At 40.8% G+C, this 23,452-nt stretch overlaps 1 protein-coding gene across 1 annotated transcript in view; it reads right to left on the bottom strand.

The window, feature by feature from the left end:
* abcc4 (ATP-binding cassette, sub-family C (CFTR/MRP), member 4) overlaps positions 1 to 23,452 on the bottom strand; it is a 107,131-nt gene that overhangs the window by 20,872 nt on the left and 62,807 nt on the right. The window contains exons 21-26 of the mRNA XM_007890786.2: positions 19,832 to 19,982; positions 16,299 to 16,418; positions 15,427 to 15,537; positions 12,982 to 13,082; positions 9,005 to 9,196; positions 7,780 to 7,935 (exon numbers count right to left, since the gene is read on the bottom strand). Of these exons, the coding sequence (XP_007888977.1) occupies positions 7,780 to 7,935; positions 9,005 to 9,196; positions 12,982 to 13,082; positions 15,427 to 15,537; positions 16,299 to 16,418; positions 19,832 to 19,982 (831 nt within the window). The remainder of the gene's footprint in view (positions 1 to 7,779; positions 7,936 to 9,004; positions 9,197 to 12,981; positions 13,083 to 15,426; positions 15,538 to 16,298; positions 16,419 to 19,831; positions 19,983 to 23,452) is intronic.

The raw sequence follows: 23,452 nt of genomic DNA, 5'->3' as shown, positions 1-23,452 counted from the left end.
TTTGGAAATCCAGATACACTACATACACTGCATTTCCTTAATCTACTTTACCAGTTACATCTTCAAAGAATTTGATAAGGTTCATCAAGTGTGACCTTCCTTTCATATATCCACGCTGGCTGTTCTTAATTATATTCTCCTAGGTGACGAGTTATTTCATCTTTTATTATAGATTCTAACACTTCGCCCACAACACACATTAAGTTGTCTAGCCTGCAATTTCCTGGTTAGTTCTACTACCCTTTTTAAAAACGGTACGATTTATTTCATAAACATATATACTGGAGCCTCAGCTATCTCCTCCCAAGTTTCCTTAAGGATTTTTGGGTGCAGACCATCTGGGCCAGATGTCTTGTTCTGTTGAAGCTTGTGTCATTTATTTAATACTTCCCTTTTCCCTTTAAAGAACTATTGTGATTTTACACCCTGTTCCTTCTGTTCTTACTAAATTTTCTTTATCGGTTCCCTTTTGTGAAAACTGTGGCAAAGTATTCATTTAATATTCCTGCCATTTCCTTGTTATTTACTACCTTCTCGATTTAATGGTCCTATCCCTATTTTAAGCATTATTTCATTGCTAACATACCTATAGAACACCTTACCGTTTCTTTTTGTATTTTTTGCCATGTTCTCCTCATGGTTCCTCTTTGCTTTCCCAATTGTCTTTTTAACCTCTTTCCTATGTTTGTTATATTCACTCAAGTTTTCCTCTCAATTATCTATTCTGCACCTATCAAATTTTTTTTCCCGTAGCTGCGGCTTTGTGTTCACCTCCTTATTCATCGATGGCATCCATTATTAGTTAATTTTACTTTGTTTCTTCATGGAATATATTTCTCCTGCACCTTTTCTATCTTGTCCTTAAAAATCTTCCATTGTTGCTCAACATCTTTGCATTTTTCCCTCCAGTCTACCTCGGTCAGTTCATTCCTCATGCCATTATAATGACCTTGTTTCCAAACAAGGACCTTGGTCCCTGTTTTGTCTATCTCCTTTTCTATAATCATTTTAAACCTTATTATGTTATGGTCACTATCCCAGACATGCTCCCCCATGTTTAAATCCATAACCTGCTCTGGCTCGTTGCCCATAACTACATTGTGCAGTGTTTCTCCTTTTGTGGGAGTTTCAACATATTGGAGCAGGAAAAAGTGTCGCACACATTTTTGTTTATTCATGAAATACTCAGTCAAATAAAGATTAGCCCAAACATTCCTCTTAATATTTAATAATTAACTAGAGGAGGTTTCGGCACAATGGTTGTTTTTACAGTGCTGCATTGATAAAACTAGATCGAGAATACATAAAATTACCACAAAATACATCAAACATTCAATATACGAAGCAACTTTACAAGAAAGAGCTTGCATTTCTTAACTTCCTACCATATCTCAAAATGCTTTGCAGGTAATTGCTGTCAAATTACAGCAGAGTCGATTACCTGCACTAATTGAGACTGCCCCCACTTTAGATAAGCAAACAGTGCAGATAAGCAAATTGTGTATATAATTGGACATCATGCAAAATACAAATTAGGTCCAACTGCATTAAAAAATGTTAAATTAGGAGCTATACCTGAACTGTCAATGTAGTGCCAACACTGTGCCAGCCTTCTCACTCTCTCTGTACCTCTTTCCCCATTCTGCCTTCCTCTCTCCAGCTATACATAATTATAAAATATACACAAAATATCTTTTTCTATCTCTACAGTTGAATGTGAACAAGACTGAGGCCCTCCCAATTGGCTCGCACCAGCACCTCTGGCAGCATCAGTCTCCATGGTTGCACACTACAACTCACCAAGCCAGTTAGAAACCGAGGTGTCTTGTTCGACCCTCAACTGTCTTTTCTTCCCCACATCCAATCCATGACCTGCTCTGCCTTCCCTCACCTCCGTAACATCGCCTAACTCCGCCACTACCTCACCCCTCAGGCCACTGAAACTCTTGTTCATGCCTCATCACATCCAGGCTCGACTATGCAAGCTTGTCGGCCTTCCCAACTCCTCCCTCCACAGGCTGCAGTTAATCCAGAACTCTGCACCTGTGTCCTCTCCCGCACCAAACTATGCGACCCCATCTCCCCCATTGTTGCCCGTCTCCATTGGCTCCCTATCCTTCAGAGGATCCAGTCCAAGATCCTGGTTCTCAAGTACAAAGCCCTCCATGGCCTCTCCCCACCCTACCTCTGCGCCCTCCTAACCCTCTACGAACCTGCACCCTGGCTCCAGCCTGCTCCACATCCCACCTTCACCAACATTGGCGGGAGAGCCTTCAGCCACTCTGCCCACAACCTCTGGAATTCCATTCCCCAATCACTCTACCTCGCTCCCTCCTTAGCTTCCTTCAAGTCCTGCCTCAAAACCATCCTCTTTGACCATGCCATCGGTCACTCCCCCTCCCTTCCCTTCTCCCTCGCTGATCCCAGCATGGGTCCGAAATGCTGTACAGCACTTTGGGACGTCCTTCCGACGTGAAAGGCGCTGTACAAATGTAATCTTGTTGTTGTTTTCAGATGTGAAAGATATTATGTATATGTAATTTGCTTTGTACTACAGTACTTGAAATTAAAGCTTATCTTAACACAGAAAAAATAGAGAAACAAGCAAAGGGTTTAACAATCTGAGAATTCTACTGTATAACTAACTGTGCAAAGAACTTTGGGCTACAGTAGAACATTGAGCAGCTGATTCATAATGCAAACAAGTCAGATCTCACTGACAAAATGGGATTTGTTAGAGGGTATTCTTCAAGAAGCAGATACGATACAATGGTCAGAACAGCCCAGAGGTGAGAAAAGACATTGTCAAGAGTTAGGATTAGAGATGAGGAAAGGCTCCAGATACTCCTTTTGGAGGGCTTTAAGTAACAATTCACCACATTAATACCTGAGATGAAAGAGTTTAAGATACTGTGAAAGGCTGGGTAAATGTGAGCAATCTTCTCTGGAACACAGATTAAGGAGTGATCTGATTAAAGTGTTTAAAATAAGGAAGAGAATGGACAAGCTCAATAAGAATGACAACTTCCATTTATAAAATGCCCTTCACATAAGAAAATGTATTGGAACGCTTCACAATAACAAAATTGTACTCTGAGCATTGGAGAAGGTGGATGGAGAAGGGAGAGGTCACCATAGATGTGATCGAAGCAGAAGATTTTAAGGTGCCGATTTAAAGGGCAATTCTCTCCTCTGGTACGTGGATTGAAAACAAAACAAATTTAAATTTAAAATCAGGTTTTTTTTGAGATATTTAAAATGATGAAAGTATTCGATAGGTAGATACAGAGAAGCTTTTTCCTCTCGTGGGAAATCCAAAACAAGGAGGCCTAGTCTTAAAATTAGAACCAGGCCATTTAAGAGTGAAATCGGGAAGATTTTTTCACTCAAAGGGTGGCAGAAATCTGGAATTCTCTCCCCCAAAAGGCCGTGGATGCTAGAGCAATCCACACCTTCAAGACTGAGGTTAACAGAATTTTGGTAGGTCAGGATATTAAGGGATATGGGGAGAAGTGGGAAATTGGAATTGAAAGAATTAGTTGAGGTACAGATCAGCCATTATCTAATTAAATGGTGGAACAGGCTCAAAGGGCTGAATGGCCTCCTTCTGTTCTTATGTTCCTAGAGCTAAAATTATTACATAGTGGAATGAAAACAGAAATGTCCGTTCACACAGAGTGCTGTAAGAATTTGGAATGCTATACATACAGAATTGGAAGGTTTAAAGGAGATAGAAACTTGGGAAGTAAGGCTTGAATAGATAAGGGAAAAAAAGAAAATGGGATGAAAAGATCTGCCATGATCCAATCAAAAGGCGGAACAGGCTTGATGGGTTAACTAGTTGGAGCTCCCTTCTGCAAACTGCAAGCTTTTCCTGCTATGAAGGCTCTGTTAGGGGCAAAGTCCTTTCAACCACCAGCAAATGGCAGAATTCCTTCTCATATTTCTGCTTTCCTCATTATAAAGACATAATGAAAAGATTACTAGTTTTAATGAAATGCATATAATAGACCCCATTATGATGGATTACTTATTCGCTTGTGAATGCCTCACGAAGCTGACAGTGCTTTGCAGCTGAATGGTGATGTAAAAGGATACAAGTTCAGAACTGGAGGTGTTAGTTCTCTCAGTTTAATTGGTTGTACCTGGGAGACAATGGGGGCAATTCTGCTCCATTCACTCTGCAGCAAATCTTTCAATACGTCCTTATGAATTGGGACTTTTTTTTAAACTATAAGCATGTCGAAAGATTTGCTACACTAAAGGAGAATGCAGCAGAACACAGTGTACAACATTTAAAAATCAAATGAAAACACATCATAAAACATCAATGCCAACTAAAAATGAGGTAGTTATTAAAAATACACCACTCAGACAAATATGTTATGACCTGATTACAAGTGAATAATAATCTCCCAATCCAAAATCACTGCAAAAATGTTTTAATTATTTTGCCAACCCATCTCAGTTTTGTCTGTGGAATATTGCTGGCACAGATTGGCTGACACACTTGCCTTCCTAACAATAATCTATATGAAATACAAGTTTATTTATTTCCACATCATCATCCCTCTTTTGACTGAGCCATTAATTTAGGTCCCAATTACCTTGTGGTTTGGGGTTTAAATTAACAGACCCACTATTTCTAAGAAACTTACCCTCCCGGCTCTCTATTTCTCACTCAACAACAACAACAACAACAAGATTCCATTTATAAAGCGCCTTTCACGTCAGGAGGACGTCCCAAGGCGCTGCACAGTTGGGTCATGACCCGAGCAGGGGGGAAATGGTCAGGGTGAGGGGAGGGAAGGGAGGGAGCGAGGAGGGGGAAGAGAGTCGAGAGGGGAGCTGAAGGCTCGGTCAAAGAGAAAGGTTTTGAGACCGGCCTTGAAGGAGGAAAGGGAGGAAGCAAGGCGAAGGCACTGGGGGATAGAGTTCCAGAGCCTAGGGGCTGAGAGGCTGAAGGCCCGACCACCGATGGTAGGGCGATTGGGGCGGGGGACGTGGAGCAGACCGGAGCCGGAGGAACGGAGGGTGCGGGCAGGTAGGTAGGGGGATAGTAGGTCGGAGAGGTAGGAGGGAGCAAGGCCGTGAATGGCCTTGTAGGTGAGGATGAAGATCTTGAATTCGATCCCCTGGGGGATGGGGAGCCAGTGGAGGTGAGCGAGGGTGGGAGTGATGTGGTCCCGAAGCCTGGTGCGGGACAGTACACGAGCTGCAGAGTTCTGAATGACCTGCAGCTTGTGGAGGGAGGTGGCGGGAAGGCCGGCGAGGAGAGAGTTCCCATAGTCCAGCCTTGAGGTGACAAAGGTGTGGACCAGAGTTTCAGCAGCGTGAGGGGTGAGGTAATGGCGTAGTCTGGCGATGTTCTGGAGGTGATGGAAGGCGGTGCCAGTTGTGGTGCGGATGTGAGGGAGAAAGGACAGCTCAGGGTCGAACAAAACGCCGAGGTTCCTGACTGGCTTTGAGAGGTGGAGAGTGCAGCCTTGGATGCTGATGGTGTCGGCGCCTGAGGTGCGGAGGCGCTGACGTGAGCCAATCAGGAGGGCCTTGGTTTTTCGCACGTTGAGCTGAAGAAAGTTGTCTCTCGTCCAGGACTCGATGTCAGACAGGCAGCTGTCAGGACATCGGTGGTCGTGGAGTTGAGAGTAGAGGAGGAAAGGTAGAGTTGGGTGTCATCCGCATACATGTGGAAGTTAACTCCATGTCTGCGGATGATGTCACCAAGGGGGAGCATCTAGAGGGTGAAGAGGAGGGGACCGAGGACAGAGCCCTGAGGGACACCACATGAGACAGTACGGGGGGTGGAGGAGAAGCCATTCGTCGAGACAAAGTGAAGACGGTGAGAAAGGTACGACCTAAACCACTCAAGGACAGTGCCTTGAAGGTTGAGGTGGGAGGACAAGCGGTGGAGTAGGATAGCGTGGTCGACTCGTCCAAAGTCGCCTCAAATTAGATACTCGTCTCACTGCTGTTTGTAAGATATTGCTGATGCAAATTAACAACCACTTTTTACTTCAGAACAACATTCACTTATTTTTAAATTAATTTTATCCTGTTAAGCTCTTTGAGGCATTTCTTTACTGTCAAAGGTGCTATATAAATGTAAGTTGTTGTTGAAAAATCTGAGGATTGTACAGCATTTTAACATGTGCGATTTAGGCTGCCACTGACAGTTGTGCATTTATTTCATACTCTAATTTGTTTTCTTTGTCGGTGGTCCCAAGCAAATCGTAAACAACATATCATTGTCTGACAGTTAAAAAAAATGCACTGGTATAACAACTATAATAATAACAATCCTTACACTTGACATCACGCTTCATCATGTCATCAAAATGTCTAATTACGCTTCACAGGATTTACTATAAAATATAAGACTTTGGATTTGTAGGTGTTGAATCAGCATCAAGGTCAAATGCAGTATGAACCTAATGCAAAGTAAAGTTCCCTCTATTTTCTGAGTCTCAGTCCTGGAATTGGTATATAGACCAGTATAAATAATGCTATATTTAGACAGCACATACGATGGAGAACTGCTGTGAGTTGTCAAATGTGTAGCAGATCAAGATGAATGTCCTGTGATCCTGCCCTTATAATAATAATACTTGCATTTGATATAGCACCTTATGTAGAGATATCTCAAAATGTTTCACACAATATACTGTTAAGTGGTCTAACTGTGTATTTTGTGGCCCAAAACAGCAATCAATATGCACACAGCATGAAGTAAATGACCAATTTTATTTGGGGGAATAGTTGGCCAGGACCGGGAGAAAACACCCTTTTTTTTTGATGTCTTCCTCAATAGGCATACGGGACTTCGTTTTAACTCCTCAACCTTGAAGGATGTTCCTGTGAGTCACTCCGAGGGCATCCATGAAATGGTACAACCCTGATACAAGAATGGATACTGCTGAGGAACACCTCCAAGGGATCATAGAATACCTTAAATCACTCCCCCGTGGTGATGGAGATTTAATGAGGAATGTACAAGTTACATAATTTAAGAGCATAGGCTTATATCCAATAAACAAATGGCAAAGCTTTTAGACGAACATTCCAAGCAATTTATTGAGCTGGCTGCACCAGACGGGCTGAGGGTGGGAGAACGCCCCCGGATGTAATAAATCACCCAAAAATCAGAAAGAAGCAGACCTGTGTGGAGAAGGGCTCCTAGATGGAAGGCCTATGCCCGTGTACATATTATGTAACCCAAAATAACAAACAGCTGTGCTAACGTGCTTGGATGGTACTTGGGCAGCTTGCACATTGCTATATTCACCTACAAATACACAGCAATGCACTTTACAGAAAAAAAAATGCTATACCAAATGCAAGGATTCCTTTTATTATTATTTAAGATATTAGCCTTAAATTATCTCAAGGCTAATACCTTAGTTATCTCAAACAAATTGCCTAAACTACTTTCATGCTGTTGGATGTCAGGTACATCTTGGAATTCGAAAAGTGTTGCCATTTGGACCTTAATCTACAAGTTGCCAATGACAAAATAACTTACGATCAAGTAAAACCAAGTTTAAATTTAGCATAATAGTGGTACCAAAACACGTACAAGCATTTTCCTGTGACAAAGTTAGCAAGTTAACAGGAAAGCCTTCTCATTACAAGTTGAAGTCTGCATTTAAAAGAAAGCATCTTGTGTGACATATTGGTCTTTAGTCTGAGATTCCAAAACTCTGAACACAAATTAAACCATTTGACTGCAAAATGATAGGGCTTGAGAACCATTTGTTTTGCGCTCAGCAGACACTGTACCTGAGGAATGATAGACATGTTTTGCCGCAGCTCATGCAAGCCGAGTTCTGAGGTCAGAATGCCATCAATCATGATTTTTCCTTCAGGTTCAGCCAGGCGAAACAAGGCTGCGATTAAAGAACTCTTTCCAGCACCTGTCCTTCCGACAAGCCCAACCTGCAAACATGAGCAATACAAATACATTCAGTGTTCATCATACCACATATATCAGTCAATCAGAAAAGTTAACACACAGAAACGACTTTCATGTAATCAAAAGCAAATGACTATTGTGTTTTAACTGGAGGCGTTTGCCATAAGTGCTGAATGAGTCGTGATCAACTACCTGGTCAGTTTCTCTCTGACACTAAATCAAACTGATATTAAAATTTGATTCTGTTGAATTTACTTAATAAAAAAAAACTCCACATTATAGTTACTACTGTCCAAGTTCTTCCCAGATTGGTTACCTTATTTACTGTGAGCAATTTTATCTGTCGCTTCCATACTTTTTTTTTGGCAGCCAGGAGCCAACACATATGGAAACCCATTGCCATTGTTTTAAGATATTGCTATTTTAAGAGACTCCAAACCAAACTACTGACAATAGTTCCACATATACATGGTATCACACTTCAAACAGAAAGCTAGAGTAGGAAAAAAAACAATTTGAATATTTAGAACAGTTTTCATTTAAGCTCAAAACATTCATCATAGCTTCTGAGATGCTGAGTTTATGTTTTTTTAAATTAATGCTTGAAGTAAAACTACTGTAGTTACAAGTCAAAGACAAACATGTCATAATGTGGAAGCTAAGAAACATAGAAATCTACAGAGCAGAAGGAGGCCATTCGGCCTACGAGTCTGCACCAGCTCAAAGAGAAAGGAAGTTAAATAAATCTAACTGCACTGGTTTATCCCCATTGCCCCTTTCTTTCATATGCCTTTCAACAGCTACAATGGATTCTACTCCATTCTACTCCACAGGCATTCCACATCCCAATAGCTCTCTGGGCAAAACAAATCCTTCCAAGTTCTCCTTTCACTGATTTCTTGTGCTATTTCATAACTATGTCTCCTAGTCACTGACTCTCCCATCAATGGAAATAAATTCTCCCTATTGACCCTGTCAAAAACACGTCTATCAGGTTTCCCCTCAACCTTCTCTGCTCCAATGAAATCTGACCAATGAATCCAATCTCTCACTTGAAGAACCAATTCTTGAACAATATTTTCTTGTACTTGCCTTTTCTTTTGATCTGATGGTTAGATTCAAGTTCTTAAGAACTGGATCAGCATTAACACTGTAGCTAAAGTTGACTCCGTCGAATACCACTGTCCCTTTGTTTGGCCAGTCTTTTGGTGGGGGTTTAGATGATTCCCATGCGGCTTCACTTTGAAGTTCAGTGTATTCAAGCACTCGTTCCACTGAAGTCATCTGAAAAGTTAAAGCACAGACAAAAGTGTTTAATGGAGGGACATGGGAGACAGCAACAACTTAAATTCATACAGCACCTTAAATAATTTCTCAAAAAGCAATATTACAACTCAGTAATACCTTACACCAAATAATAACACACTCCAGAGCCTTCGCAATACCTTACCAATCCTCACTCAGAAATCTTGTGACAACTCCACAATGCATCATTGGTTTGTCAGTGAATAATGTTTTCTTACAGAATTCTCCTCTGGTTTGCTTTGATTCCCTTTTTATTTTCATTTTTCTCGGGTTGTGATGATTTATCTCGGGCATGAAAATCACTGTATTCCTTATGGTAATAGTGGTCCTATGATGGTGTTGGGTAAGGAGTTCCAGGATTGTAATAATAATAAAGTAATCCTTGCATTTGAAATAGAGCTTTTCACGTCTTCTAGACGTTTCAAAATGCTTCACAGAATATACTGTAAAGTGAATTGACTGTATATCTGTGGGCGAAATGTGGCAGCTAATTGTGCACAGCAGTGTCCCACAAACAGTCCTGGATTGAAGTGACCAAATTATTATTTTTTTTCTTGAGGGATTATTATTAGGTGTGTGGAGTAAGGAAACTTGCCCAAGGATTTGCCCTGTCTGGAATCGAGCCCAAGTCTCTCGCTTGCAAGGCGAGTGCTCTAACCACTGAGCGACAGGACTCCACAAACCCAACACCAGTGAAGACATTTCAAAATGCCTTTGTACAAATGTGTTTGGATGATAACAGATTGAACTTTATTTTGCATTAGATTCATTCTGTATTTAACCTTGGATTATTTGACACTGATGCAATGCCTACAAATTCACAGTAAATCTGTGAACCAATTTGAGAAATTTTGATGATGTGAACAGGCACTATATCAAATGCAGGGATTATTTATATGGCAGATCAAATAAAGCTATTGCAATCTCTCTCTTGAAGAGAGTGTGTACAGATGTTAAGATAGTTAATTGAAACGAATACTAAACTTTTAAAAAATAAAATCTTCCAGACATAAATGTAATAATCTTGCAATGAAATCCCATTTTATACGTGATTAACTATGCTATTAATGGATGTATTTCCGATAAGAAGAGTTGGACAACAGAGTTAAAGTTACCAGGATAATTGCACATTCATCTCATTGCTGTTGTGAGACACGCCTGGCATGGGTGCCTGTTTAACAGCCACTTCATTTCAAAATAACTCATTTTATGAAAGCTTTGAAATTTTTCTAAGTGATAAGGGGCTCGGTATATAGAGCCCCTTATACCGACTTATCCGCTCCCCCATTTCAGGGGGCTTCAGCCTGCTTCATGTCTCCCTCCCCACCATCAGCGGTCGGGCTTTCAGCCTTTCTGCCCTAGCCTTTGGACCCTCATTCCACAGTCCCTTTGCCTCCTCCCTTGTCTCCTTCAAGGCCCATCTCAAGACCCTCAACTTCAACCATGCCTTTGGTTATCCTCCTACTCCCATCCTCTCCACCTTCTACCCCTCCTGATCCCAACGCTTGCTCGGGTCCAAATCCTCAACTGTTCAGAGCCTTCGCACGTTCCTCCCAATCTGAAAGGCTCTATTCAAATGTAATTTGTTATTATTACTTTTTAGTACTTGATTTAGGGGAACATTTTTGGTGATTGTGGATTTTGTTAAGTGAACAAATATTAAGAGGATTACCTAGCAAGGTTTGGGACTTTACATTACATCAACTGACAAGAATGAATGAAAATTTCTTCAATGTTGGAGAAATATACAGTAGAGCCCTTTTACAGGTCCATAAAATCCCAACTAACATTCTAACAGGGCACTGTTGGTATTTCCCATTCACTTCGCATATATCCTATTCCTGCAATAAAAAAATAGCAGACTTCCAGGTCATCAGGTCACGGCCGACGTTATTCCGGATGACCTTAAAGTCTGCCATTCTTTAGCGTTTGAGAATCTGGCTTGCCTTTGGAAGCGAGCATTTGAAAAATTTTGGGGAAGTAAATATCAGGGTACACTCCCCAATCATGCTATAAACAAACCCATGTTAGAATAAAGTGTGTTTTAACAAGGTCCCACTGAAATGTGATTTTACCAATCTTGCAGAGCGAAACTATACATGTACACTGTTAATAAAGATTAAAAAACTCTTTGTGGAGAAGTAATAAGATTCTTTTTTGACACAGCCAGATTAATCATTTACACAAGAAACTATTCCAACAGCAACAACTGACAGCAGGTCAGATTCAGCAGTAGAAGCAGTTTCTTATGTGGTATACGTATTTAAGCACTTTTTATTTTGGATGAAAGCTTGAGGACATCTATGGAATGCTGCAGCAATAAAGTATGAATACAAAAACATGAAAAGATGAAAATGAACAAAAAGATGCTGCCAAGGACACAATTTCATAGGCCTGGTGGGAATCACAACATCATTTTTGTGCTCATTCTGCATTTCGTCAAAGGTATAATTATACAATATGTGTAGACATGGATGTGCAATTATCTAAACGCGAATTCTTGCTTTTGAAATAAGACCTGTGTTAGAAAATTCTAGCTAATGTCCTTAACCTGAGGCTGTTTTTCATTCAAAATATAATAGTATGCAAAATGAACACATCTAAGGATTTGTTAATGTAGATCTGAAGATGAAAATATTGGAGTCAAATATGAAGTCTGGCTTACAAACGACTAGGCTTTGCCAAATATCTTATTTTGTGAAGTGAATAATTTATAAAATGTAAATATCAGGCATTTGGTAACCTACTATTTGCAATGTTGGCGGATTGTACAGACGAAGTCTAAAGATGAGAAGGATGCCAGTCGTAACATAATACAGTATTCAGCCAACCTTCTAAAATGGGAAACTGTGATACTGCCAGTCATGAACAAGTTGTCTAATACCTTGTTTATACCACCACCAAATCCACAGTGTTGACTTGAATGGAGCTAACATTTGATTGTTTAATTTCATCAGGAATGCCTCTAGGGTAGTCTTATTGAAATTCATTGGTGCACAAAACCATTTTATTTCATCGTTTCTTCTGTCTATTCAGCAAGTTAAAATGGGCCTGTTGTGTAAATCCACAGCGCACACATTGCTATGTGGCTTTGAATTGCTCCTGGTACAAAATCTACCACAGAGGCTTTCTTTTATTCATGCTGGGACCAATTCCATGGACAGAGATGGGGTATCATTGTAGGTTGGAGGTAGACTGTTGACAAACGTGTATATGCTCCAGCTCAGAGTCAGTACAAATGTGATATGAAGAAGGATGAGAATGCTGAGAAACCAGGGAAGATGAGGTTGCTCTCTTTCCCCATTGTTCAAGCTACCATAAGGCTCAACATTTCTCACGATCTTAGCCTTAAGATCATTGATTTAACAATTAAGATTGTACAGAATTTGGAAGATTCTTAAATTCAGTCCAAATTTCGAAGCTTTTCAAATGCCTTTGAAAACCTACTTTCAAATTAAGATTATGTTTAAGAATTTTCCAAAATTCTTCAACCTGGATTTTAAGGCAATTGTATTAAGGCTACAAACATAAGGATTTCAGACTGTTGGAAAGTTTATTAAAGTAATGGTTTTAATGGTCATGATATTGTACAAGATTTCTGGAGTGTGTTTGTGTATGTGTGAAGTATATGTGTGCGTGTGGAAAGAGAGGATTGATTCAAAGTGGTAGAAACAATTTAAACCCAAGAAGCGAAACAGGAACAACAGTTATGTTTTACTTGCTGAATTGATGGATCAAAAATAACATTTTAAAAACAATCTTACCAGATTTTCAACTTCAGCACTTTGCCGTACTCCCCATTGGAACATGCCCATTAAGGTGATAGCATAAGAGAGAGCCAAGCCAACCTGTCCTGAATTTATTTCTGCAAGAGTGGTTTTAAATTTAACAGGTTACCAACAAGCTATGAACATAACTAGTAGCTGTGTTAAAAAAAAATAACTAAAAAGATGCAACTAAAGGTGCAATTTGGTTAGTAAATGCTTTTCATTGTTGCAAGAGATTGGCCTGTTCTACATTTTCCAAAACCAAAAGGTTTTATTTCGGTGGTGGTGGTAGGTAAACAAAAACTGCAGTCAGTTCTGAATAGGTTAAAGCAGACATACATTCCAAGTTCTAAAGGAAGGGAATATCTATTTAGAAAGAGATTACATTTATTGAACCTTGCACCTAGATATTGTAAACGACTGCAAATAGGCAGTCCACGTGCTCTTAGTTTAATTTCACACGGTGACATGCACATAAAATCTGACACCAATATCACATTCACTTAACTTCCTCAGGCTACCGTATTTGATTTTTTTGGATTTACCTTTGAACATAAATGAAGCTCAGTGAAGAACAGTTAGGATTCAAAATCCTTGTACTCATTTTCAAGGCCCTCCACGGCCTTGCCCCCTCCTATCTCTCTGACCTGCTAACAACCTATCAACCTGGCAGCTCCCTCCATTCAGCAAGCTCCAGCCTGCTCCAGGTCTCCCACCCACCCACCCGGCCATCAACGGCAGGACTTTCAGCCTCTCTTCCCCCACCTTCTGGAACTCCATCCCACAATCCCTTCACCTTGCTAACTCCCTTGCCTTGTTCAAGGCACGACTCAAGATGCTCCTTTTCAACCGTGCCTTCAGCCACCCTCCTACTTCTCTGCCCTCCCTCACCCCAAACCTGAAGACAAGACCAACTAAAATGGAGACAAGATCAATATGAGACTAACTGAAGAAAAAGAGAGCACAAGCAAAAGTGAGTATTTGCAACATGTTAAATTGAACTAAATAACATCAAACACATATCTCTTCTTAAAGGTAGGAGGTTTCTGCACTGCATCTTACAAGTCAAAAGTGACTCAGGTAATTGTTACTCAGAGAGGGTAGCACTTTAAACTACATTCTTCCTTTGTAAGTTACAGTTGAATTATGTGACCTAAGGCAGGGCAGCACTGGGGGAACTCAATTGGCCTCAGCACCCCATGTTAGGGAGGGGATCATCAACCAGTGTTACTGCTCCTGATCACTATTCAGAGACCCTCTTGGTGGAGGTGCACATGCATGGATGCTGTGTGAGGTTAGGATCAGGCTCAGCCACAGAAGCCTTTGTGGACAAAAGACTCACCAATAGTTACCTTCAGGGTTATATAATAATAATACTTGCATCTGATATAGCGCTTTTCACGTCTTCTAGACGTCCCAAAGCGCTTCACAGAATATACTGTAAAGTGAATTGACTGTATATTTGTGGGCTAACGCGGCAGCCAATTGCGCACAGCAGTGTCCCACAAACAGCCGTGGATTGAAAATGACCAATTTATTATTGTTTTTTTTTGGAGGGATTATTATTAGGCGTGTGGAGTAAGGAAACTTGCCCAAGGTTACGCCCTGCCTGGAATTGAACTCAGGTCTCTCACTTGCAAAGCGAGTGCTCTAACCACTGAGCTACAGGACTCCACAACAACAACAACAAAATTACATTTGTAAAGCGCCTTTAATGGCGGGAGGAGGTCCCAAGGCACTGGACAGACAGAGTTATGGACCCAAGCTGAGGGTCAGGGTGGGGAGGACAGGGGGGAAGCAGGGAGATCGAAAGCACGGTCGAAGAAGAGGGTCTTGAGGTGGGTCTTGAAGGTGGAGAGGGAGGGGGCGAGATGGAGGGACTGCGGGATGGAGTTCCAGAGGGTGGGTGCAAAGTGGCACAAGACTCGCACGGCAATACTGGGCCGAGTAAGGCGGGGGACGTGAAGCAGGCTGGAGCCCGCTGAGCGGAGGGAGCGAACAGGATGGTAGGGGGTTAGGCGGTCGGAGAGATAGGGGGGAGCAAGACCGTGGAGGACTTTGAAGGTGAGGACTAGGATCTTGAACTGTATCCTCTGACAGTGCGACACATGAATGATGGACATAATATTAGTTCCACATTAATTAATTTTGTCCACACTAGAATGTTAGCTAAGTTTGCATGTTAACAGCAGTGATGCAATTGCTGACCAGGCAAGTCACATTCAGACCACCATTGTACAAATTTGGCACTTTACTTACCTAATCCCTCTTCTTGAGTGATGCAAAATAAAAGTGGGACAACAGTTTTTAAAAAATTTACCACTTCAACTTACAAATCATGTGTCAAAAAGTTTTCCAGCAAAATACAAACTAATATATCTAAACTACACACTAAAATTTACAACAGAAAAAAAAAGATAAAGAGCTGAAAGTCTTACTTACGGTTCGCAATTAAAATAGAACCAAAAGCAACAGTGGTGACAAAAATGGCACAAAGTACATCCAATCGCACGGCAAACCAACGTGAGGTAGTCAGAAACAGGAACCAAGCCTCTGCAGGAAAACAAACACTCAATAACACTGCAAACATATTTCACTATTTTGACAATAGTTTAGCACACAAATAATGAACAAACAGCGTTATGTACAATCTTATCACACGTTTATCAGCCAGATGAGCCATCTGACCGGATTTTGTTCTGTATTTTAACCTGGTTACAATTTTATTAAGATAATTACATTTCTTAGTGAACACTATATGCACTTTAAATAGGTTCACAATGGTGGAGGGGAATGGTGGGGGGGAAGGAAGGTGTCATCTAAAGCACATGGCACATAAAAAGTTAGTACCTGAAAAGTGTTCATGTTCAACCAGAGGTGAACAGTAAAACACAGTTGCAACAATAGCTGAAGGTAACTGTATTTCACCACATACAACAATTTTAAGGTGGTGATGAGTGAAGTTGCCAATGATGCTATAAATATCACAGGTGGATTCTGCTACTCATTACCCATGTGAGCTAATGCAACCAATTTAACAGTGCTTAGTCAAAAAAACATCAACTTTGCTCCACACAGGACAGAGTCAGCTTCTTAAATTTTCTTTCTTTTGGAGTTAATATAAAATGCTACTAAATCCTACCAACTTTATAAATGGATTGAATAATAATTAGAACCGGATCTATTATTCATGTAGCCTGGAATCACCATTCATACTAGTCTAGTCTAGTCTCCGTTCACTACTTATCTGAAGAACATGTACACAGTGGAGTTTGATGGTATTTTATCTTTAAAAATCATATAGTATATCTCACCTGAATGGAGATCTTGATGGTCATCAAATTTTGCTTGAAACTGAGGCTCAGTTTTTGTAGCACGGATAGTCCAAATCCCTTCTAGAGATGAAGACAGGTGGGAGAATGCCGGACTTCGAGCTGAATGACAAAACGCCGTTGGGTATTTAATTAATCCTCTGCAAAGATTTGAGTATTTTTACATTTCTAGAAGTATAAATTAACTTTGTGACTTTATTATTTCCAGGAGGGTGAAAAATTAGACATTTGCTATAAATTACTACCATCATGATTGAATGAAACAGGTAACTGTATGGTACCTGTCGATCAACAACCACGTACCCTTTAGAACTTTAACTTACAAAGGTGTCTACATATTTAATCTGCCTTAAATTACTGCAGACCTGCCAGGCATGTTTTCTCAAAGTCAATTCAACCCTGCAAAGACCCACTTACTACAATAATTTGCATTTTTATAGCACCCTTCATGTGTGGTAATGTCTTGGAGCAGCGATACCTTTAGAGATGATATTCATTTTATCCATCTCAAGAATGATGGATTGAGTAGATCCAAGATTCAAACCTAGGAACTTTCAGACCCAAGGCTGGCGTTTGACCAACAAAGCTACCCAGCAGGATTACCAAATGGCACGAAAGCTAGACTGAACAAAGATCCTTAGTTTGTGCAATTGCATCATATGGAATGAAATGAGTCTAAATTGGTGAATAATACAGTCTGTCAGCCACAGTCTAGCAGATGTAAAAGAAAAACTGCTTTTGGCAGGTTATTATCCAATATCGCACATAAAATTATTGACATACATCTGATGTTACAGTTAGTGGAAATCAAAACTGAAACCAAAGCAATTATTATATTTGGTAAGATTTGACATAGACGCCAGACATTCAGGTCCACCTAAACCCTCCGCGTTCCAGAAATATATTTAGCTGCTTGTTGAACGGATTAAACTGTTAGCTGGAATCGCCTTCCCTTGAAATTTAATCCACGAGTCTATTAAGTTTTGTTTAAAAAGGGTTCACTTTATTTCCCTTCTTTCCTCCATAATTTCCATTTTTTTTACTCATGTCACTACACTGAACAATTTGCCTGCGTCAGCTGTCATTCTTAATCTATTAGATCACCTTGCAGACTGACCTCATGGTTTAGATTCCTGAAACATTATATCATCTTCAATGCTTACAACTATATCCTCCCAAGGGCAAAAAGGGCAACAATATTCTTCCTGGGATTAATGACTAATACTGCAAATATTATTCCGGATAATGTCAGACCCACACAATGTACAGCAAGCAATATAATGGAGTTGTTATGTAATCCCCCCTTTCTCTGAAGGTAGTGACTCAAACTGGAGTACAGATCCAGTGACACCTGCCAAACTTGTGTTACCCTACTCAAGAGGCTGTTCTTCATATGTGAATCTAGACTCTGAGTGGCAGTGGATTATGCAACCATGTGGAAAACATCAAATCCAAGCCCGAATCTGTCTTCACTCAACATCTATACATGCACACTTTCCAGCAGCAGCCCCTCACCACACTGATCAGGAGCAGGAACACCACTAAATTTCTTCTTCCCCAGGTCAGGGGATGGAAACAAATTGTGACATCACTGCTCTAAGTGAGATCAATTTACTCAGCAAAGATGGGGGAATCTAATCCATTAATCATGTGAACTGCAGTGCCTTTGGAACTGACGCTAGAGTCAGTTATGATATCCCAGGATATTTACTGGACACATCCAAATGCCTTACTGAATTTATGCAGCATTTAGAAAAGGTTTAGGCCTTGCACATTGCAGAATTTTTCACTTCATTTGCTGACACTTGCACTCCAATCGGATGAACTAAAACTGATATTACAACAACTTGTATTTATTTAGCGCCCTTCACGTGGGGTAGCGTCCCGGAGTGTTTGACAGTGGCGGAGTCTGACCATGTGCCAAAGGGAGTGACGTGGACAAGGGTTTCGGCTGCTTTGGTTCTGAGGTACAAATGGAGACCGACAATGTGACGGAGGTGGAAAAAAGCGGCCCTGGTCAGGGGACGGATGTGGGGTAGGAAGGAAAGCTGGGATCGAATGTGATGTCTAAGTTGCACACGGGTTCGGTGAGTCCGAGACGGAGCCCAGAGAGGTTGAGGAGTTCAGACCCGCAGGAGAGAAGATGTTGACAGGAGCCAAAGAATACGGCTTCTGTCTTGTCGACAATCAGCTGCAAGAAATTTGCGCTTATCCAGGCCTTGATGTCCATCCAACAAGCTGGGAAGGAGGTGGATCAGAGAAGTGAGGTTCACCTGTCGGAGGCGGGTCTTGTGGAATAGGTGGGGGATGGGGCAGCGGGCGTGGCTGCTCTGGTGAGCCCGGTGGAGGATGACCAGGCTGGAGCAGAGGGAGGCTGTGGGAGGGTCCAGGAGGGAGAGAATATGGGGAGGGTGGTAGGAGAGAAGGACTGAGTGAGGAGTAATGAAGGGTGGGGAGTAGGAGCGGGGGCACTTTGGGAGGGGATGGCTTGGTTCAGGGGCAGCAGCCAAATCGCATGCTGAGACTGGGAGCAGAGGGATCAGTGGGGAATCATCAGCCCGCAGACATGGCAGCTGCTGGAGGTTAGAAAACTGAAGGCAGGCATGAGATAATCCATGTAAATTTTTGAACTAATATTTCAACTTATTTTATAGCAAACATTTTTATTTGAATTTGAGAATAGCCACTCCCCAAAATACTTTGCTCCCTGTTGTTGAGATAATACTACTTTGACTTAAGTTGTCTTTGGCAGTGATGTGGTGCAGAAAGCTTGGACCGTTTTTTTTAAATGGTGTTAAAAATGTGACATTAATAACAATAACAAACATACCCAATTTTGTGTACTACAAGTGTTTCAAGATTGTTTGGCCGATTCATAACGGTATGGAGCAGGGAGTTTAAATGCAGATATTTTGGATCGTTGTGCTGATCAGTGGGGAAGCAGGAGCCAAAAGAGAACAAATGTGCTAAATGTAACTGGATGTTTGGAGGTAAATTAACGCCAAAATACTGGAGCAGTGATTCTTCAACAAACATTGAGATTGAGATGCATTGTAAATAGATGATGAAAGTTCAAGCTGGGATTCAATTGCTGGTTTCCTACCTTGCTGGTTAGTGCAAACCTGGCTTTTTGAGTTTTTTCTTTAATGAAAAGCCAGCATTTCCACTAACCAGGAATTGAAAGTCTTGATCTACAACTCCAATGATGATCCCCTTGTTAGTGGTGAAGTTTGAGAAGCCTGGTCATTGGCATTGGACTTTCAGTTCACAGCCACCCAAAATATCTACATTTAAACTCGGTCAGTATCTGGCACCTTTAACATGATAAATATCACAAACATAGCAAATTTATGACAATAATCATCCTTACATTCGACCACAAAATACACAGCTAATTAGTATATTCTGTGAAGTTTTTGAGATGTCTCAAAGGCATGATGAAGCTCTGTATCAAATGCAAGGATCATTATTATTATTTCATAAAAAGGATATCCAGTTTTCAGGGTTCTACTCACTTGTCGACTCCATACGTTTAATGTCGCGTGAAGTTTGTAGGAAATAGCGGCGGAGGTAAAAGAACACAATGAAGAGTGGACAAACTGAAATGAGTATCCAAGGAATAATAGATACTGCCACAGCTACCACACCCAGGATCTGAAGAAACGTCTTTAAAAACAAAACAAAAGCCAGAATGGCAATCATTCTCTCATTAATCACAATCAGTTTGTTCACAGATAGCTTTTCCAATAACTATTGCAGTCATCTCAAAACTTCAGCTCAAGTTGGTGACCGACAAGTAAAACCACAAGGGCGTGATCCCAAAACTCAGTTTCAAATATCGGGAGAAAACAAAATTAATCTCTTGAAGCAAAATTTAATGACAAATCCTTTTGTTGTTCAATTCATCAAACTCAACATGTCAGATTTTATTGCCAAGAGCTCTTTCTTGCTATAAGCCTCAACATTCTCGTGTCTGCTAGTACTGTAGATTTGCCTCTGGGGAGAAATGAGACAATTATGAATTAGTTTCTTCTTGATTTTCTGTCCTGAGGTACCAAAAAGACAATATACTATACTTGAATTTTCACAAAGCCTCCTTAGTGGAGAATACAACAAATAAAAGGTTTTCAATTGTGAATTGCTACTTAAGTGAAATGCTCCCACCTTTTGAAATCTTAAAGAGTTTAGTGAAATATTAATGTCAATGAAAATTAAGAAATAAAATTCACATTAATCATGACATTTTGACAATTAACTGCACCTAATTCAACTCCCACCCCCCCCCCCACCCTGCGCCCCCCTCCAAAAAAAAAGCTCCACTGGTTATTTTAAACCTTCGCTTAAGATTTCATTGTAGTTCTAAAAGCAACTGTCAGACAGATTGACACTTTCTAAACCCCGCAGAATCCGATCCTTCACCTCTTTGTGTTGTAAGCCATCCTCAGGGTATTATGAGTCTGTTTTAACTAATGTGGAGCCATCCTGTGCTGACTGCTTCATTTACCATTTAGCAGTCACTATGGAGAGAGCTCAGGATTTATAAATGTACTAAAAACCTAGTCTCCTTATTACACCAATATACTGCATGATAGGATATGCCATCCTCTGGATGAGACGTTACACCACAGTCTTGTCTGACTATACCGACTGATGTTAAAGATCCCATGGACTATTCAAACATAGAGGAAATTTCTAATCATCCTGGCCAACAATCCTCCAGATTAACTGGCCATTCACCTCATGGATGTTTTCCCAACCTTGGCTGTGTTGTTTGCCTACAAATACAGTTACTATACGCTACATTTCTGTAAAGTGATTTGAGACGTTTAAACGTGATATGGTATCATAAGTATGCAAGTTCTTCCTTCTTTCAATACCAAATTTGGAACGTTTCACAAATTCAAACCTGGTTTGGCAGCAGCATGGCTTTCTGACACACCAAAGTTCAGAATTTTTGCCGAAACTTTCGCTCATACAACATAAATCATCACCGAGCTCACAGGGATCCCTGGCCCTGATCTAGGTTATCAGACTTTGCCACAGATGCAGATAGCAGGACTTTTTTGACATGCACTGGTGCCTTTGCCTGGAGTAGCACCACAAGTGATATAAAAGGAGCAAACAGGGAAGCAAACCATCAAACGGTCACAGTCCCACTTCATTTTATTGTATTTTACAGTGTAATATTCTTTACATGTGCCTATAAAGTGTCTGCTATACAAATGACACACGGGCAAAACATGTGCAGCACGTGGCAGAACAGAACTAAATAATAACAAATAGCAGTCCCATGGCTATAAATACAGTAACCCCCCCCCAGCTCAACAGACTCCAAGTATCCAGAATTCCTACCTGGCCGGACTGGACCTGTAACAGAATTATTTTAAAAAAGATCTGCAGGCCCACTAGAGATTCCCCCAGCCCAACTCTTATAGGGCACACCCGACTTCCCAGGCTTTCTGGCCTTCAGTGGCCAGGGATATCGACTTTGACTCAGTTTGAATCCTGCGAGCAGAAGGGCAGCTTATTTGCTATTTTCTGCTTGCAGGATTCAAACAATTACAATGACGGCACTGGCATTTATTGGCACTGAAAAAAGCTGGTAAATAACACCACAAATCATCAAAATTCTTTGTACACACTATCCCTGGTATTGTAATTACTTAGCTAGAAATTCCAGCTCCTAGCATTAGTCCGGCCAGCTGGAGTTTTAGTGTATTTCCATACAATAATAATAAGAATCCTTGCATTTGATATAGTGGTTATCACATCTTCTAAATGTCTCAAAGCACTTCACAGAATATACTGTAAAGTGAATTGACTGTATAGTTTGTGGGCGAAACACGGTAGCCAATTGTGCACAGCATCGTCCCACAAATTGTCGTGGATTGAGTGATCACATTTTTTCTGAAGGAATTATTACCTCCGGGAAAGCGATCCTAAAATTGACTAACAACGGTGTTCCTACTTACTGCTAGGTAAACAGAGGTTGGGGGAGAGGAAGGAAACTTGCCCAACGTTTCACCCTACCGGGAATCAAACTCAGGTCTCTCGCTTGCAAGGCAAGTGCTATAACAACTCAGGTACAGGACTAATAATGATCCTTGCATTTGATATAGCGCTTTATCACATGGTCAAGATCTCTCAAAGCACTTCACAGGATTTACTGTAAAATGGAGCCAACTGTGTATTTATAGGCAAACGCAACAGCATAATTGTGCATTGCAATGATCCACAAAACAGACCATGGAGTGAGTGACGAATTTTTATTTGGAGTTGATCAGGAAACTGGGAGAAACTCTCTTCTCTTTTCAAATAGTCCCACGGGATCTTTAACATTCACCTGAACAGGCAGACGGGATCTCGGTTTAATATCTCACTATACTGGAATGTCTACTTCGATCCACAACCTTCTGACTCAGAGGCGAAAAGGCTACGACTAAGCCAGGCTGACACACAATTGCGCACAGCAATGCCTCACAAACAGTCATGAAACAAATGCCAATTTTTCCTTGATCTGTGATGGCTGGTACAATAGGCAAATTGATCATATCAGACTGTAGCATGGCAACATTTAATCACAAGGGATTTAGATGCTTGTGAAGTTTTGTTTGTGATCAGATCATATGTCTCCCAACATTAATATACAGTCAATTCACTTTACAGTGTGTTCTGTGAAGCGCTTTGGGACGTCCTCCTGACGTGAAAAGCGCTATATCAAATGCAAGGATTATTATTATTATTATTATTATTATTTCTCCATTTACACAGTCCTTAAAAATAACAAACCCAGGAATGTCAAGCTTCTCAGTGTTTTAAACGAAAAGTTTTAAATTTGGTACTTAATTTGAACATTAGTTTTTCCTGTAGTTCTTCAATGGTGGACATTTCATAATAATAATAATAATAATCCTCGCATTTGATATAGCGCTTTTCACGTCTTCTAGATGTCTCAAAGCGCTACGCAGAATATGCCGTAAAGTGAATTGACCGTATAGTTTGTGGGCGAAACGCAGCAGCCAATTGCGCAGTGTCCCACAAACAGTCGTGGATTGAAATTATTAATTTGGGGGGTTTTGGAGGGATTATTATTAGGCGTGTGGAGTAAGGAAACTTGCCCAAGGTTTCGCCCTGCC

Source organism: Callorhinchus milii, unplaced genomic scaffold (assembly GCF_018977255.1).
Source record: "Callorhinchus milii isolate IMCB2004 unplaced genomic scaffold, IMCB_Cmil_1.0 Scaffold4, whole genome shotgun sequence".
In the NCBI taxonomy this organism is placed as follows: Eukaryota; Metazoa; Chordata; class Chondrichthyes; order Chimaeriformes; family Callorhinchidae; genus Callorhinchus; species Callorhinchus milii.
This window is presented reverse-complemented; position numbering and strand designations above follow the sequence as displayed.